The sequence below is a fragment of the Manis javanica genome, chromosome 11 (assembly GCF_040802235.1).
Source record: "Manis javanica isolate MJ-LG chromosome 11, MJ_LKY, whole genome shotgun sequence".
NCBI lineage: Eukaryota > Metazoa > Chordata > Mammalia > Pholidota > Manidae > Manis > Manis javanica.
Genome location: NC_133166.1, coordinates 70,662,169 through 70,679,517, shown reverse-complemented (window position 1 = coordinate 70,679,517; position 17,349 = coordinate 70,662,169). Strand labels below are relative to the sequence as shown.

Below are 17,349 nucleotides of genomic sequence, written 5' to 3'. Positions count from 1 at the left end.
AAGCTCATCACCATTTACTTCCTTGGATAGACACATTTATTGGCCTTCTGTGTTGTCACAGCAAAACAAAAGTGGAAAATGGGAGGTGCTATATAATGGTCATTGATTTTCCCTGAGCTGAAAGCAAAGTTTCAGATGGAGTCCTGGAAACAGCTATGATTTGGCAAGGGGGATTCCTGCCAGCTTCCTGGAGTCATTGCCCAAATGTAGATTGGACTGGGCAGTGGGTATAGGCCATTTGATCACTGGGAGCCAGCAGAGCCCCTGAGGCAGAGGTCGGGGGATTCTCTGCATGCATGGAGCAGTGCCAAGTGCCTCGTTCCCAAGAAAGCTGCTCGGGCAGCGTGCACTACACACACACAGTGTGGCTGGCATTCTCCCATGTCCCCATGCTCTTCCGGGCCAGCTGAGGTCCAGATTCTGGCATTAAGAGCAAGCTTTCTCTCATCCCCACTGGACTCAGCCAAAGTTTTCTCATGGTTTGCACAGCACTTCCCAAATTGTACTGTACTCGTGAGATGCCTGGCTATCTGCTCCAGTGGAGTTTCTGATTCAGTAGGTTGGGGTGTGGCTGGAACTCTGCATTTCTAACAGGCTCCCAGCTGACCCCAAAGCTGTGGTCTTCTAAATCAAGGGTCTGTGGAGGCTGAAGGCCCTCACCAGATACCTTGCCCATGTAATTCTCACTCTGGCTCTGCTGGCTGCTGTAACCTGTCCATCCCAGCAGGAGGAGGATGGAGGGAGCTGCATTTCCCTGGTGCTGTGGCAATTGCCTGGGGCAGTGGTCTCAACTCTGACCACGCCAGGCCCAGGGCCCACCCCAGACAGTAAAGTAAAGCTCCCCAGCTGCTGCCAATGTGCAGTCGGGTTGAACAGCTAGACCTTCGTCAAGTGCAGTGTGAAGGGGGCACTGCTGGCAGAAGGTTCCCCAAAATGTTAGTTTTCATGCAGTAAAGCTCGTGAGCATGGTCCTTGGTGTCTCTTCTCCCACTGCTCAGCAGGGGCCAGAGGAGGCTCTGCTGCCTTTGAGATGTGATTCTGAGGTCCCTTGGGGGGCTGCCTCTGTGTAGTCAGTGGAAGGCTTGGAAGGGCTTCACAATCAGCCCTGGAAGTAGTACTTACAGCTGCTGCTCACCTTCCGTTGACTGGACTTAGAAAAATAAGGGACTCTGGCCTTGTGAGCAGCCATGCTGGGAAGAGGGTGGGAACAGGACTGTGGCAAGCAGCAGGTGGCACCAGCCCTGCGCATGAACAGGCCAAAGGGACAGCTTATCCCTAAGTGGGGTCAGCCAGGGTTGCATGGACCAGCCTGTTTTATCTGATTCATGTACTGGGCTTGTGGCTCAGAGGATTGAAAAAACTAAATGTGACATCTTTCCATCTCCCCAAAACAATTTCTGTGACAATTCACATTGCATGGAGATGTAGTCAAGCCTCCTTTTCTTCTTTTGCACACAGTGAAACAGGTCTGTAGAGTGAAGCCCACAGCGTCCCAGATCTCCTGCCTCCAGGCTGTGGCCTTTCCTCACGGGAGCATTGATGGCTACTCACCAACTCTCTGCCATGGCTGGGGCTGCTCTCCTGTGTCCAGCCTGCCCCTCTGCCCCCTCCATCCAGAGGCCAGTCTGCCCACCTCATGTCCATCACAACTTCCACCTCTATGATGACCCTGTTCCCTCCCACCCTGTCCCCAATTTTGTCCCCCAAGTTGGTCCACTCCCACGTGTGACTAGGCAGGTCTGGGGCACTTGGGCCGGGGGGAGAGAGGTGCTGGCCCTTAAGCTGCCTGGCAGCCCCCCACCAGCTGCCTTCCCACTGACTTTCTCCCTCCTCGACCTGCCCCTTCACTCTCCCAGAATCGCTGTCCCTGAAGGCACTGGTGCCTCCATGTGTGAGCCCATGGTCACTCTACTGACCCTTCCTCAGCTGAGGTGCCCTTCCTCCAATTGGTGGGTGGTTCTCTTGGTTTTGGCTCTGCTGGCCTGTCCTCTGGCCCCTGGTTTCTCGGCCCTCCCTTTTCTCTGCCCTTGTTCCTTAGGGGGAATTCATCCTGTCTTGTGGTTTCAATACTACCCTGGTGCCCATGGCTCCTGAGCTCCATGCTCACTGCCGGCTCTGGCTGGCCACCTGACTGACCTGCTGGGGCTCTCACTGGCTGCCCAATTGCAAATGGTGCAAAGCCAGACTTGTGGGACTGCTCCCCACCCCCTTCCCGCAAAGCAAGCAGGCACCTTGGGGGCTGAGCACTGCTGCCTCACCAGGTGCTAACGACAGAGCTCTGGGGGAAGTCGTGATTCTCCTGAGCCCTTAATTCCACCTCCCAGCAAGTCCCATTGTGGAAGCCGAGTCAGGACATTCTGAAATGTGTCCTGTTGCCGAGCTAAGCCTCTGCCAGCATCCTGGCCAGATTGACTATCGTCTCTCTCCTGCTTGTGTTGTCAGCTGCCCTCAGCCGCTCCACTTCTGTCCAGCCCTTTCAGAATAGCCAGTGTCTGCTCTGCAGAGTGTCCCTTATTGTGATGAAAGCTCAGCTTCCTGCCCTGGGGCAGCTCCCCGCAAGGCCACATCACTGCCTCCATCAGGCCTCAGCCATCCCGCATCAGCCCTCTGCCCCCTGACCAGCCTTTCCTGGTCCTTCTGCATCACCATGCAGTCACGCACCCAGGAGGGTCCCAGGGCCTCTCATCTGGAGTGAAAGGATGGGTGGTTTGGCGTCTGTTTTACAATACATTACAGACCAATAACTGCGTAACAGCTTTAAAAAAATGGGTGGTAGCCGGTTCCTGGACTTGCCATTGGAATGAAGAAGGAGATATCTAAGCTGGCCTGTGCATACAGTAAAACAACAAATTTGACTGGATCTATACTGTTGGAACTCAACCAAGAATTAGGAGAACTGCAAGTTGTAGCGCTCCAAAATCTTACAACTACAGACTATCTACTGTTAAAAGAACATATGGGATGTGAACAGTTCCCAGGAATGGGTTGTTTTAATTTGTCTGATTTCTCTCAGACTGTTCAAGTTCAGTTGGACAATATCCATCATATCATAGATATATTTTCACAAATGCCTAGGGTGCCTAACTGGTTTTCTTGGTTTCACTGAAGATGGCTGGTAATTATAGTTCTGCTTTGGTTATGTAACTGTATTCCTATTATGTTAATGTGTGTGTGCAATTTAATTAGTAGTTTAAAACCTATACATGCTTAAGTTACTCTACAAGAAGATATGTCAAAGAACTAATCAATCTTCCCATGTTTTCTTCCATCTGCTACTTCTATAGCTTTTCTTCTTCCTTCCCAATTACAACCCTTAAATAGAATTCGTGCCTCATATAGAATTTACCGAGTGTTATAATTCTTCCAAGTGGTAGAGATACCTCGGGGCAGGTGCTGGGCATAGAAGCCACAGGGCATAAATCTGCAAAGAAGTAAAAAGCTAACCTTTTCAAACAATATTGCTTCTCTCTCACTTGCCAACTTTACATTTCCCTGTATGGCCCTGGAGGATGACTGGTTAGCCAGAGACGGGTGGGATTCCTCAAGGGAGGAACAGCCTAGGACAGGCACAGTCTCAGGGGGGCCATCAGGTGAGAAATTGGGGATCAACAGAGGTGAGGCTCAGAACCTCATCCCCCCTGCTTTGAGAGAAATCTTCTGCATCTGTGGATGTTTTAATGCCCTTGTCTAGCTTGGATTAACACTTAGTCTACAGGCACACACCTGATCATCTACATTTGCTCTCTTACAACACTAAACTATGTTTTCTACCTTTATCTTGCATCTACCTACCACTTCAGCATTTTATTAAAAATAATAATAATAATGGAGAAATGTGGGATTCACATATAAATCAAGTATAAAAATCAAACGAATATTCATATTTGACCTGATTGTTCATAGTTCATAATGCGTGATCAAAACCGAAAGTTTCTGTGATGACTGCCCTTGTACGGTTCACCATGTAAGAACTTATTCACTATGTAAGAATTTGTTCACCATGTAAGAACTTGTTCATTATGCTTCAGAAGATTGGAGACTGACAAGAATTAGGCTTGGGGTGGATTAATGATTGTGCATTGAGCATTGAGTCCCCTATACAGAATTTTACTGTTGTTAACAACCATTTGATCAATAAATATGAGAGATGCCCTCTCAAAAAAAAAATATTGTATGACTAAACTTTTTTTTGAAAAAGAGCAAATTGTTAGGTATTCAAAGAGCACCCAGGGGACTTCAGAAGACCCCTAGGTAAAGGACTCAACCGCTCTGTCCTCTCGACAAGTCTCTGTTGCAGCCTTCCAGCAAGTTCTGACACAGGAAACGACCTCATGCCAGGCCAGCCCCTTGTTCAGAGGGCCCAGCTCTTCCTGAGCCTCCAGTCAGGTCAGATGTGACTCTCACCAGCCTGGCCCTGTAGTCAGCTTCTAGTGAGGTTGGCCCTGCCCACTGCCTGGGTCTAATGCCCTGGTTCCCAGGGGGGACGGTGCCGCCCACCAGGGGACGCTGAAGGAATGTGAGGGGCGTTTTTGGTCCCAGACATATTAAGGGGGTGTTGGGGACCAGCTGCTGCCCCCTTGGGCAATACTCACATAAGCACGATGAAAGGTTTGATTGATACTCGACAGTGAATCTGATCAAAGCCAAGGTAGCTATTTCTTCATTCATGTCAAAGCTTGACTTGTACAAACGAAATCTGAGTCGAAGACAGTTTTATCAGTTTCCAAATCTTTCTTCAGCGGAAACAAATGATGACGACATTCTGGTTTATAGCCAGCATTTGGAAGCTCTTAAAGATTTCACAACGGATTTCAGGATTTACTCAACATGATTATTCCAGACCGGGTCCTAAAACCTTCCTTGAACCTACAACTAGCAGAAGTATCACTGTAGGAGTTGATAGAATTGTCAACAAATGAAGAGTTGAAAATGAAATTTAAAAATGGATATCAAGAATTTTGGCTTCAAAGGCAAAATCTAGGATTATATCCAGCCTTATGGGCTGTAGCAGAGAAGTATTTCTTTGCATTTCCATCACCATATTTAGCCAAAAAAGGATTCAGCATGGTCAGCAATCTATTAACAAAGAAAAGAAACAAATTGTCAAAAGTGAAATGTGGCAATTTAAGAGGGCAGAATGCAAAAATGACACCAGACATCGAAAAATTAGTGTCGTCTCACCAAGCTCAACCCTCTCACTAATAAAGATATCAGTAATTTTAAAAAATAATATATACTTCTTTAATTTTTAAAATTTTAATTATACTTTGACCAATACATAAATATTGTTAATTTCTTTTAATAAAATAATTTGGAAAAAAAATGGGTGGTAGGAAAAGTAAAACAAAAAGAAAAGACATGCAAGTCCCATTTTAAATCATTAGAAGCTGCATCTTAATAAGTAGGAACTGGACACACTTGATGTTGCAACAAGCTCCAGTTGTTGTGACTTACTCCTAGTGGTTAACTGGGTTTCTCTGTGTGTCTGTGGACAAGCAGCTGGAGAGCCAGCTCTGGTCTGCACCATGTATACAAGCTGCCCCAGCCTCTGAAGTCAGTGTTGACCCCCTTGCACTGCACACCCAGCCTGTTCACGCTTCTGTCCCTCCCCTTGGCTCCGCGTGGCACAGAGAATGTGACTGGCCCCATCCTGAGCCCTCAACTCCCAGGTGGGATCTCCCGGCTCTCTGACCCCTGAAGTCCCACTGATGGTGCTTCTGGCACCTGCCTGTGATTTCAGGGAGTGGGGAGAGAGAACAGATTCTTCCTATCCTGTCAGGAAATGACACCTAAGCCTCCACTGACCATCCATCACCTTCAGGCCTGTGAGGAAGATGCTGCTAATGATAGATGTATACACTTTGCCTGGCCTCATCCCACCTTTCGGGACTACACAGTCTGGGTGCTGGAAACATTCATAGTTTTCTGACCCTACAGTGTTCCCTGGGGACCTGTCTGGAGGCCCACTGGGAGGTGAGCCCCCACTTCTCCATGTCCTCCTCTCCCAGGAAGGCTCCCCACCCCAAGTGCCTTAGGAGGTGTGGACAAGGGGACCCTGGAACCCCATCAGTTGGGCAGCCCTGGAGGCAGCCAGAAGGCAGATGCCACCCTCCAGTGGGACAGTTTCAATCCAGAGGACGGTTCTATGTGCCTCTCGGCTCCCCTCCCTGGCTAGCAGTGCATCCCTTTTCCTCCCAGAGAATCATCCCAGAGGCCTCTGGGATTGGCATCCCTGCCGTCTGCCAGCCTGGTGGCACTGGACTGGTTAAATGCTGGCAGTGCCCTTTTGTCTTCTTCCTGCCACCAGCTGGCCTTCCCTCCCTGTTCTCTCCTGTGTCCTCGCTCACCTACAGACCTGCCCTGGAGGTCGTGACTTTGACAAGAACCCCAGCTGAGGGCTGTTGAGACACTATGGCCTAGGCAGCCTCAGCACCAGGCTCCTGTCTTGGCCAGCAGTGCCACTTGTGTTGCCTGCTCAGTGACCACCTGATGACACAGTTCACAGAGCACACGCTGGGCCCTTCCCCTGCACAGCCCCGGTTGCTGGCTCCCCACCAGCTTTGTCCAGAGGCCATTGCAGGTCTGCAAGCAGAGCAGCCGGACGCTTGCCCTGACCCTCCTGCCCAGGTCGCCAGTGCAGGGTCTGGGTTCCTCAGGTGCTGGCTGCCACAGGGCATACCTGCATGCTTCTGCCCTCCACGGAGGACCCAGGAATCCAGATACCTTTGTCTGCCTGCTCAGAGGTGGTGGCTTCCTGCTGCCACCAGCCTCAGGGACCCTCACTGCCCCCCATGGCATGTCCATCACCTGGGCAGGCAGTCACTGCCCTACAGTGCCTCTTTTCAGGGTCCTGGCTGACCCTGCTGGCCCACTTAATGTATGCCAGCTCTGAACCAACCCTCATACACTACAAACCAGGAGACGGAAGCCTAGAGGTGAGGCCACTAGTTCAGATCATGCAGCTGGGGAGGGGTTGAGCCATAACTGAGGCCAGGATGGTCTGGAGCAAGCCTGAGCTCCTGCCTGCTCCTCTAGCTGCTTCCAGAGAATCTGAACTCTGCATTTCTGCTTCCCTGTTCTTACAAAGAGCCAGCCAGTCCTTGCTGTGGCTTTTGCAGGAAAGAGATGGTGTCTGTAAAGAGCCTCTTGCCCATGTCATGGCCTCTCCTCCTGGCCCCTCCCAGTGGTTGTCTGTGGGGCTGGAGTTACAGCTGGGATGGGGAAAGTGGCTGCTGGGTGTGGGACCCATGGTCCGGCCCATTGGGAGGGAGGACAGGAGGATCTGACTGCCCCTGCCTTGACAGTATTGGGGTACAGGGGTACAGGTGCATTCCTTGGCTCCACACAAAGCTGTAGGGTGAGCCCTTCTCATCTGGCTTCAGGGAGCACACAGTGCCACCAGCGAGTACTGTTGACAGGCTCTTCTATGGCTTCCCGTGGCCAGTGTGGGATGGGTGGCATGGCCTATGGATGCCACCTGCTGGTGGGTGAGCCACGAGGGTGCCCATGGTTCTGCACTGGCCCAGATGTCGGGGTACAGTTGGGAGGGAGCTCAGAAGTTAACTTTTTATTGGTCAGAATTCTTAGTGGTCTCATGGCTGTGGGTTTGGAGCTGGTCTTGTAGAGTTAGAGCTATTATTCTTCCTGGCAGGATGTACAAGTGGTGGGGCAGTTCTGAGTCCCCCAGGAAGAGGGTCTCTGTGGCACGAGATGCACCAAATTCCATTCAAGTCGCCACTCTGGTCAGAGATGGCTGTTCACACCTTGCAACCTGGAATGCCATCTCAGAAAGGAAGCGGAGAAATACTTTTTTCTTCCTCTAAAATCAGAATATTAGAGTCAGAAAAACCATAGAACATCACTGAGAGTAGAATAAACTTCCATTTTAGAAGAAAATCAAGAGGGTAGGTGACCTGTGTGAGGTCACAGAACCCCGCCCAGGACCCCAGGGCTGCAGTGTCTGTCCTCCTGGGAGACTGGGCCTGCATGCAGAGCCAGCAAGACTGCTCCATCTGCACTGGCCCAGTCCCAGTGGGGCCTCTGGGCATCCATGTGGGATTTGGATGGTCCCAAATCACGGCTGTAGCTACAGAGACCGGCTTGGGGTCACTGTCCTTTCAGTAAAGATTTTGCCCATAAATATGTCAACTGTATTTTGCAGGGAGTCTGGCACATAAGAGCATGCGTTGTTAATAGAGCAGCTTGATGCTGTCTGTAAGCAGGGACCTACCTGTCTGTCACCATGTGCTGTGTGGTGCTACATGGCGCAGCCCATGCACAGGCTTCTGCAGGGGCGAATGCAGAGGAACTGTCTCCAAGACAAGCACCAGGTGACAATCCACGTATAAGCACATCTCTAGCCGTGCCTCTCTGAGCCCCATCTGTGCTTAAGGGCTGCAGACTGAGTAAGCATGTGGTTCTGAAACTCTTATTCTCCCCCACTGCCCAAGTTTGCCCACTACCTCCAGTGGTGAGTCACGGCGATTTCATCTGCCACCCGCGGCCTTGCGAGCACTACAACCATGGAACAGTGGTGGAGTTTTACTGTGACCCCGGCTACAGCCTCACCAGTGACTACAAGTACATCACCTGCCAGTACGGGGAGTGGTTTCCTTCCTACCAGGTCTACTGCATCCAGTCAGGTGAGTGGAAGCAGGATGCAGAGCTCACTGGTGGGTCCGTGTGGTGGATGATGCCAGGCCCTGTTCAGCAGGCCAGTTAATAAGCTGCTTGTCCCCAGGTTACAAGGCTGACTCTCTGACCAGGGTCCTGAGACCCCTGGCATCTGGTGAAGGACATCCAAGCTCTGGACACTCTGTCCCCTGCCACTGACCTGGCTGAGGCTCGTGGGTGTGACCCAGTGTTGTGCAACTCCAGCCTTCCCTTCCAGGGACACATATCAAAACACAAATTATCGGCACACCAGCCTCGTCTTCAGCCTCCGCACCCTGGGGGTGACCTTGTGATAGTCCTGGCAGCAGCCCACACCTGCCCTGTCCCTGCCTCCAGTGCTGCCCACATCCCCTGGTGCTTTCTGGGCGTACCTGCAACCAACTGCCCAAGGCATGGTGACGGCTGCCAGGCCCACCTGTGGGGTCAGTGTGCATCAACATGGGGCGCAGGGGCCCGCGGGCACAGTGGGAAGTGGGGGGGGCAGCACCAAGGACGGAGTAAAGACAGGTGGGCCCAAGGAGAGGGATCGAGCTGTGAGAACCACACTTGCCCACCTTTACCTGACATTTGTGGATGACTAGGAGGTGGGCAGTGAAGGCCATGTGGTGGGCACATCCTCTCTCTTTGGCCTCTGTCCTCCAGCAGCAGTCTATCCTGGACTCACACGGGCATTAGTCCAACCTCCCAGCCCCCTGCCCTGGGTCCAGTGCAGGATGTGGCATCTCCACTCTGCCTGAGCAGTTGCATTCCTTGGCTCCACACCAAGCTGTCCCTGGTCTGCAGGTCTGCCTTCAGTGGGGATGGTGTTCAGTATTGTGATGTGACTGCGGCCCACTTTGAGGGCACTCCGAGGCTCTCAGGAAAGCCAGCAAACAGCCTGTCTTCGTCTGGTGGGAGCCTCACACCCTGCCTCGTTCTCTCTCATGGCAGAGAAAACATGGCCCAGCACCCATGAGACCCTCCTGACCACATGGAAGATCGTGGCATTCACGGCAACCAGTGTCCTGCTTGCACTACTGCTTGTCATCCTAGCCAGGATGTTCCAGACCAAGTTCAAGGCCCACTTTCCCCCGAGGTCAGTGCTGCACCCTTGGCCACCATTGCACCTCGTGCCCCGACCTTGAGTGGCAGAGGGTGGTGAACTGGACCCTGATGGGGAAGAGTTGAGGCTCTAAGGGGTAAGAGGGGGACATCCGAGGTTGGGCACCAAGCTGCAGGCAGACCCCATACCCCGCACTGAGCCCTTGGCTGTCTGCTTCCCTGGCAGACATTCCGAGCCAGCCTGGGTGTGGGGAAGGGGAGCACGGTTAGGGCTGCATGCTGTGTGCTGCCCCCGGGTGCCGTTTCAGTGCTGTCTACCTGTCTACGTGCACATGGCCCTTGAGTCCCTGGTGCACCAAGCTTCTGGCCCAGCCCAGAAAGCCTACTAGAGTGGGGGCCTCTGTACCCCTCACCAGCCCAGAGGGCATCAGTGCCAGCCTGGCACCATAGCCAAGGCCTTGCTGCCATGCTGGGACCTTCCATTCTTCAGGCCTGACACCTGCTCGCAGCTCTCACCCTCATTATTTGTGAATGAGGGACCGTGTTCTATCACTGAGCTATCGGGCAGCCCAGGGGTACTTAGGGAGGGCAACTACAGGTGTGATTGAGTCCCTCGGCTACTTTATATGGCTCTCAGAGGTACTTTTCTCCGTACACTTAGAAGAATCTACACTAAAAATAGAGATGTTTCTAAATGTTCCCTGAACTTGCTCACTTGATTCCTCTTTCCCTGGAGTATCTCCATTAGATAATTCTTCAGTTATTGTGCAAAAGTTGTTCTTAGCCATTCAAATGGATAACAGGTGGCCAAGGGCAAGCCCAGAACAGGGTTCCTCCTGGCCCCTCCCAATGGCTGTGTGTGGGGCTTGGGTCATGGCTGGGATTGGGGGAGTGGTTGCTCGGTGTGGGACCCATGGTCCAGCCCATTGGAAGGGAGGACAGGAGGATCTGGCTGCCCCAGCCTTGACAGTATGGGGGTACAGGTGGCAGACAAGGGAGAGGTGGTTCCCTGTGGGAAGGGAAGCCAGTGAGGCCAAGAGGCCATCAACTTGCCCAGGGCCACTGATGAGTGTGCTGAAGGGGCGCAAACTCCCAGAAGCTCTGCCCTCCCTGTTGCGCACCTTCTGTAGGGTGTGGGCCTCATGGCCTCCTCCTTCTCTGGGCATCTGTAAGAATCAGGCCCCACAAACCCAGTCTACCTTCCCTGCAAGTGTCCAGAGGTGCTTCCTGTCAGGCCCAAGCACCAGCATCCAGACATTCTACCTGAGGGGGTTGGGAGCCCCACACCAGCACTTGCCTGGGTCACCCACCCCAAGTCATCTTCTCTTCTTGGCATTTTGCTGTCTGGCTCATCAGTCAGCTCCAGTTACCAGAAGAGGAAACCAGAAACCAAGTTCTGTGGGTCCCTTGGCCACTCACTTCCTTTTGGAGCAGGAGTGGAGGTTGGGGTTCAGCATCAGATATAGCCTGGGCTCCCATGACAGTCTTGAATGTGCAGTGTGATGTGTGTAAAGGGGCAAGACCAGGAGCTGCCTGCAGCCATGTAAAGGGATGGCCACCAAATGCAGGCTGCAAACACACCCGCCACAGACATGCCCACCACAGACACAGACACAGACATGCCCGCCCACAGACACGCCCACCACAGACAGGCCACAGTACGCCCACCACAGACACAGCCACCCACAAACACACCCACTACAGACACAGCCACAGACATGCTTGCCCACAGACACGCTGCCCACAGAAATGCCCACCACAGGTATGCCTGCTGCAGACACTGGCTGCAGAAATGCCAACCACAGAGAGCCTGTCCTGGGCTCAGGCTGCTGTCGGGAGGTGTAGGTGAGCCCACATAACTTGAATCGGGCAGTTAGTTGCTGTTCAGGGCTTTCCTTCATTTTTGCTGCCATTTTTCTGTCTTGGCTAGAAATGAGTGGTTTTCACACTGGAGAGAAAATGAGCTAGAAGCCTAAGGCACAGGGTCTGGTGCTCTTAGGGTCTATGGTTTCCCACACTGTAATGGTGCTGTTCCATTTTCAGCAGACTTCCCAAGGGCACTGCCAAGGCTCATGGGATGCATGGTTCCCTGCCCATAGTTCATGGCCATAAGACCGAGCCCAGAGGTCAAAGGTGGGAAGAAGGAAGCATGGAGAATGGCTGTGGTGGGCAGCTCTGGCAGCCAGAGAGACCTGGAGGGCAGGCTGCCTTTCCACTCACCTCTACACAGGATCAGCTACAGATTATGGGCACTGAGCACCAGCCGCAGTGGGGGCCCCAGTGTCTCACTCCTGGGTGGCGTGACTCTGAAGTATAGGCACCACTCTCCCTGCACAGGGCACGTCCTGGAAGTTCCAGCAGCGACCCTGACTTCGTGGTGGTGGACGGTGTGCCTGTCATGCTCCCATCCTACGACGAGGCTGTGAGTGGCAGCTTGAGTGCCTTAGGCCCTGGGTGCCTAGCCTCCATGGGCCAGGGTTGCCCCATACCCGTGCACAACCAGAGCCCTCCAGCATACCCTGGCTCCAGGAACATGGATACGGGCCCCAGGGAGTCAGAAGTCAGTGACAGTGAGTCGGGCTCTTCTGAGCTGCTCCAGAGTCTGTATTCACCTCCCATGTGCCAAGGGGACACCCAGCCTGACACCCTTGAAACAGTTGCCAGCATGGAAGAGGAGGTGGCATCTGCCAACCCGGCCATTGACATTGCGGATGGTGAGTGTTTGCCCAAGACCTGAGCTGGTTTTGCACACACCGTGCTCCCAGCCCTTGCACCCCCACCTTGTGCACGCCATGGTCAAGGCACCTGCATCCCTGCCTATGCAGCACAGAGCCAGTCATTCTGTCCTGTTGCTCAGCTTAAATTGCTGCTTGCTCTTTCTACTGTGGAGGCCATGGGCAAGGCCAGTTACCAGCAGCAATATTGTCATGGAGAGTAATGAGTTGTTAATTGAAGTTTCAGGAGGCACAAAAGGGCATCCAGGGTAGGAAGGCCATGGTGGGTGGTGGGTGGTTTTCCTCATGTCCATATGATCCAGGATGTGTCTCTTCTTCATCCTTCAACTGGGCAGGACTTCTGAGAGTGATGCTTAGAGACAGGGATACACTCATGTGCAAGGAAGACAGACCCAGCCGTGTGCCCTAGGGCCCAGCCCAGAGAGGTTCTGTGCATACACAGGTTCCTTCACCAGGTGCAGTGAGGGTGGCTGGGTGCCCTCTCATGGAAAGGCATGCAGCACATGGTGTATGGGCTCTAGGCACAGTTCCCAGGGGCTGGGCAGCAGTGTGCTCTACGGTGAGAGCACTGTCCCCACTGTGTCCACAGCAAACAGCAGGAACGACGTACAAACAGGGATCCTACTTCCCTGCAAATCCCCTTCTCTGTAGCAGCATGCTGGCTCTCTTACCTGAATTTGTCACCTTTTGACTTGTATGACATTAGGGCATGTGGTTAAAAGCTGACGTTTTATTTTTTACGAAGTTGGTATAAGATTTCCCACCAAACAGACATATGGAGGAGTTGGTTTATTTGATTATTAACCAGGCTGTGGAACTTAACTGTTCTCACTGATTTCAGGAAATGTGGATATTGTCATAAAGCCCACTTTCCAGATTGTTGTGGCGTTTTTTGGTGTACTAAGACAACAACCATCTCTTTCCAGAGATCCCGCTAATGGAAGAGGATCCATGACCAGGCAAAGTCCCGCTGATCTGCTGCCCCTTTGGGGATGGAGCGAGGCCACAAGCACTGAGCTAGGGGATGGGGGAGGTTTTCTAATTTATCTACGTGGGGATGCTGACTCATCCCACATCTCTGACTCAGTAATGGAGGTGATAGATGGTGGCTGTGCTTTCAACTGAAACTTGAGAATTTGCCAAGATCCGTGGGGTCCAGAGGGAGGGAGAAATCCTGTGCTACACTGGACAGAGGGGTTAAGTGTGCTTCATGCTGCAAGGGGACATTTCCATGCATCCCACCAGACCCCACACCCCTTACTCCCTGCCTCCTATGAAAGCATGTCACTTACATAAAATCTGCTTCAAACAATCTCTGCTCTCCAAATTAGGGTGGAGCAGCCTCTGCAGGAAGTCTGGGCCCCCTGCAACCTCTCAAAGGTAAGACTCTGGTGTGACTTGTGGACCACTGTCCTTGTTCTGGACAGCTACATGCAAAGCCAGACCAAAGTGGGACATGGCTTTCCAGCGAGCAAGGCAAGGAAAGACTCAGGCAGACTCTACTTTCTGGAAGTTTCTTCAAGAAGTAGAGTTCATGCATTCATGCTGAGCCTTGGAGACATATCATCGGTATTTGTGTTCATGGCCTAGCACGTGGATCTGTGGCTTGGATAAATCTTGTGACTTTACACATGGTTAGAATATGTTCAGATACATCTCATGGTGGAGAAAGTAATTGAAGATAATGCTTCCTGTTGGCATCTGGAAGATTCCACATAATTGCTTCAGTACCATGGGCCCCTCTTTAGGTAACCCACTATCAACTCAGCCATGCTTTTATTTTCCAAAGCAAAAATTATTTCTGTCGACACATTCCTTCTCCAAATAAAGTATGAGGTTGGGTTTTGCCCTTTTATTTTGTCTTCCCAGCCCAAAGACAGCTGTCCCTCCTGCCTGCCAAGCCTGCATCCTACTCTGAGGGTCTCTCATGCCCACTGGGTGGTGTTCCCAAGAAAATGATTGATAAAAAAATTTCCTGGGTCCTGAACTGTCTCTTCAAATACACGTTGATCTGTGGAGCTGATTCCTTTCTCCTCTGGGCTTTAAAGAAATAGCAACAAAACTCTGGTCCATAAAATTGCTGTGTACCTAGGGCAGTGAGAACTGGAAGCTTGATCAAATCCTGTTTCTTCTTGACACAGACTGATTAAAAATTAAAAGGAAAATAACAGTTTGAAGTGTGGCTTTAATAGTGAAGTGGGGACGGGCAGGGGCAGCCACGTGTCCAGGGTGATGACGGAGCGGGGCCAGAGGCTGGGCTGACTGAGGGAGCTGGGAAGGACTAGCCACAGCTGGGCGTCACCAGCATACAGGGCATGTGGGTCGTGGTGCTCAGTAATTAGAACATGGTTTAGTGATGGCTTGCTGGCCACTGGCCGACTTTGTACCATGGGCCCCAGAGCTTATTTTTACAGGTATTCCTGCTTAGATGCTGCCTGGCTGGCGCAGAGGCAGAATGGCATGGCTCAGTGGGAGTGGGAGTCAGGGGGCCACTGTGGGCAGCCTTCCCCAGCCAGCCTTCTCAGGACCCCTGCCAAGCCAGGTTTCAGCATGGCGCCCACCCCTGTCCTTCCTCCCATGCCCCCCAAATGGAAAGTGTGCCTTCAAGACACAGGAAGTGCCTCCTTCCCCCAGCAGGTAGGAAGAGGTGTGCAGGGCTGTCTCTAGGGCCTCACCTCCTTTCAGAAGACAGTGTACTTCCCAAGGTAGAGGGCAGTATGCACCATTCAAGGATGGACATCTCTCTACCCATGCATGGGGCCCGGGAGGTGCTGCAAGGTGGCCGGACATTGGCGTTGACAGTGTCCTAGGTGTGGAGGCTGCCAGGAAGGAAAGGCAGCATCTGACCAGGATGTGGGATCCTGTCCTCTGTCCTCATCCCTTTAGTTTGTGGTCACGTCAGAGTCTCACCCACCCACAATTCTGTTCCCTGTGATGTTTCTCTTTGTAGTGAGGTTATGTGGCAGGAAAGAATCCTCGTGATGCCCCTCTGGTGAGAATGGATCCATCTCCCTGCACTCACATTAGCAAGCACTCAATGAACCACAGCAGTTCCCCTATGGCTGAGTGCAGGAGGGTGTCCTGTGGGTGGTTAACTGGGACTGGCCCTAGACACTGTGGACCCTGCTTGGTCCTGCCACCCTTGAATGTGTTTGCAGGGAAAGCCCAAGCAGATGGACAAATGCTGAAATGTCCTGGCCCTTCCCTGGACCTCCTCCCTAGACCTGCTTCCCTATAGTACTCTCCCTGGATCCCCCTCCCAAGAGCCCCCTCCTGGCTTCTCCATGCTGAGCCTTCTGTGCAAAGGGGAGCTTTGGGTCTGCGGCCCTTCCGGCATTTGCCCTCCCTCCCAGCACAGCCCTCTGAATGGTCCAGAAAGTTCTGCTCAGGGAGGGCAGGACAACCTCAGAATTTCCCCCATAGACTCTGAAGGCCTCAGATCACCCCACAGACAGCCCTACACTAACCTTCCCTAATTTTATTGTCTGTCTTGGATTTACAGTATAAAAATGAACATCCTCACACTTCCAAAATGATGAAGAGGAAAGCCCCTGGTGCAATGCCTGGTCTGGCACTGGACGGTGCCCGACATGCAGTGTGGCTTGGAGTCCTTATACCCAAGTGGACTCGGGGGAGGGAAGTTGGTGTCTGCTACTCATGTCAGGGAGGGCGGGTGCGGACCGCCATGGCACTGGAATCCTAAGCTGCACAGAGTGTCGGTGTCCACGCGGCCATGTTGGCTGCCAGGCAGTCCCACCACCTGTGGTGCAGTCATAAGGGGCCCAGCTGCCTGTGTAGCAGGCGAGAACCTGCCAGGCTTAGAGGCTTATCAACCCATGTGAAGCCTACAGGGACTCCTGGCTCCCTTCTGCCAAGGCCATGGGATTAGGAAACTCAAAAGCCAGCAGATGTGTGAGGAGTTTGGGGAAAGGGGGTGGAATGGAGCCTGAGGGAACAGAGAGTAATATTTTCTGCTTGGAGCCTGTAAGAAATATGTATGGACCCTGTTTCAGTCAATAAATATTAAGCACCTGCTATGTGCCAGCCCTGTGTGAGCTCTAGTCCAGCAGGACATAAGGACTGGTAAACAGCTACATACCAGGAGCTCCAACACACAGGAGCCTCCCTGCAGGCAGGGCAGGTGTGGTGTCTCTGGGGGCCTGGGGCCTAGAGGTTGGGGGAGGGGGAGCAGGGAAGTGGGGAGCAGGCGGAGGCACAGGGAGGAGAGAGGGGCCTGGGGAGGTAGATTGGGTAGATCAGGGTGTTAAGGAGGTGTGTGGTTCCCCCTGAGCTGGGATGAGGGACCAGGAAGCCACTGAAGACTTGAAGTGGAGAAGAGCCAGGGTGGGAGGGGAGAGTGGGTGGGTCTGGGAGTGACTCTGCAAGGCTCCTGGTTTTGTGGCATCAGGCGGTGTGGGGGCTGGCCAGGGCATCTACCTGGCCCAGGGCCCCTCCCCTTCTGGTGGGGAGGAGCAGATGTTCCCAGATGTCTTGCAGTTCTGACAGGGGGAGGTCTTCCCTTGCTTTTTCACAAGTCCAGAGTCAAACACCACCAGCTCCATCCTCTGGCCCTGTCTTAGACACTCACCAGCTCCTCTCCTTGGGCACTGGGAGCACCCTGAGGAGGGGTCTGCACTCTGGAAACTCTGGGTCGCCTCCACTGGGATTGGGTGGGGGACACAAGATGGCCACATGTGACCCTGAGCAGTCCCCTTGACTGTGGCCAGAGGAGCAAACACCAAGCTCCCTCCCGAGTCCACTTGGGTATAAGGACTCCAAGCCACACAAACCTGTCAGAGCAGCTCTGTCACTGGCTCTAAGTTGGGTAGTGTTTCCCACCCTGAGGCATGCTGACCTCCTGCACACTTTGTGGGGGGAGTGGGGGTGGTCATCTCAGGTG

General features: G+C 52.9%; 1 protein-coding gene across 3 annotated transcripts in view; it reads left to right on the top strand.

Annotated features, from left to right (window-relative positions):
• Positions 1-14,607, top strand: part of SUSD4 (sushi domain containing 4) — a 117,533-nt gene extending 102,926 nt beyond the window's left edge. For 2 of the 3 annotated variants that reach the window (XM_037008898.2, XM_037008896.2), the window contains 4 exons: positions 8,451-8,642; positions 9,604-9,748; positions 12,052-12,428; positions 13,781-14,607. In XM_037008898.2, the coding sequence (XP_036864793.1) occupies positions 8,451-8,642; positions 9,604-9,748; positions 12,052-12,428; positions 13,781-13,833 (767 nt within the window). In that variant the 3' untranslated portion in view covers positions 13,834-14,607. Of the gene's footprint in view, positions 1-8,450; positions 8,643-9,603; positions 9,749-12,051; positions 12,429-13,375 lie in introns of all 3 variants that reach the window. The other variant, XM_037008897.2, reaches the window with a different exon arrangement.
• The last annotated feature ends 2,742 nt before the right edge of the window (positions 14,608-17,349 follow it).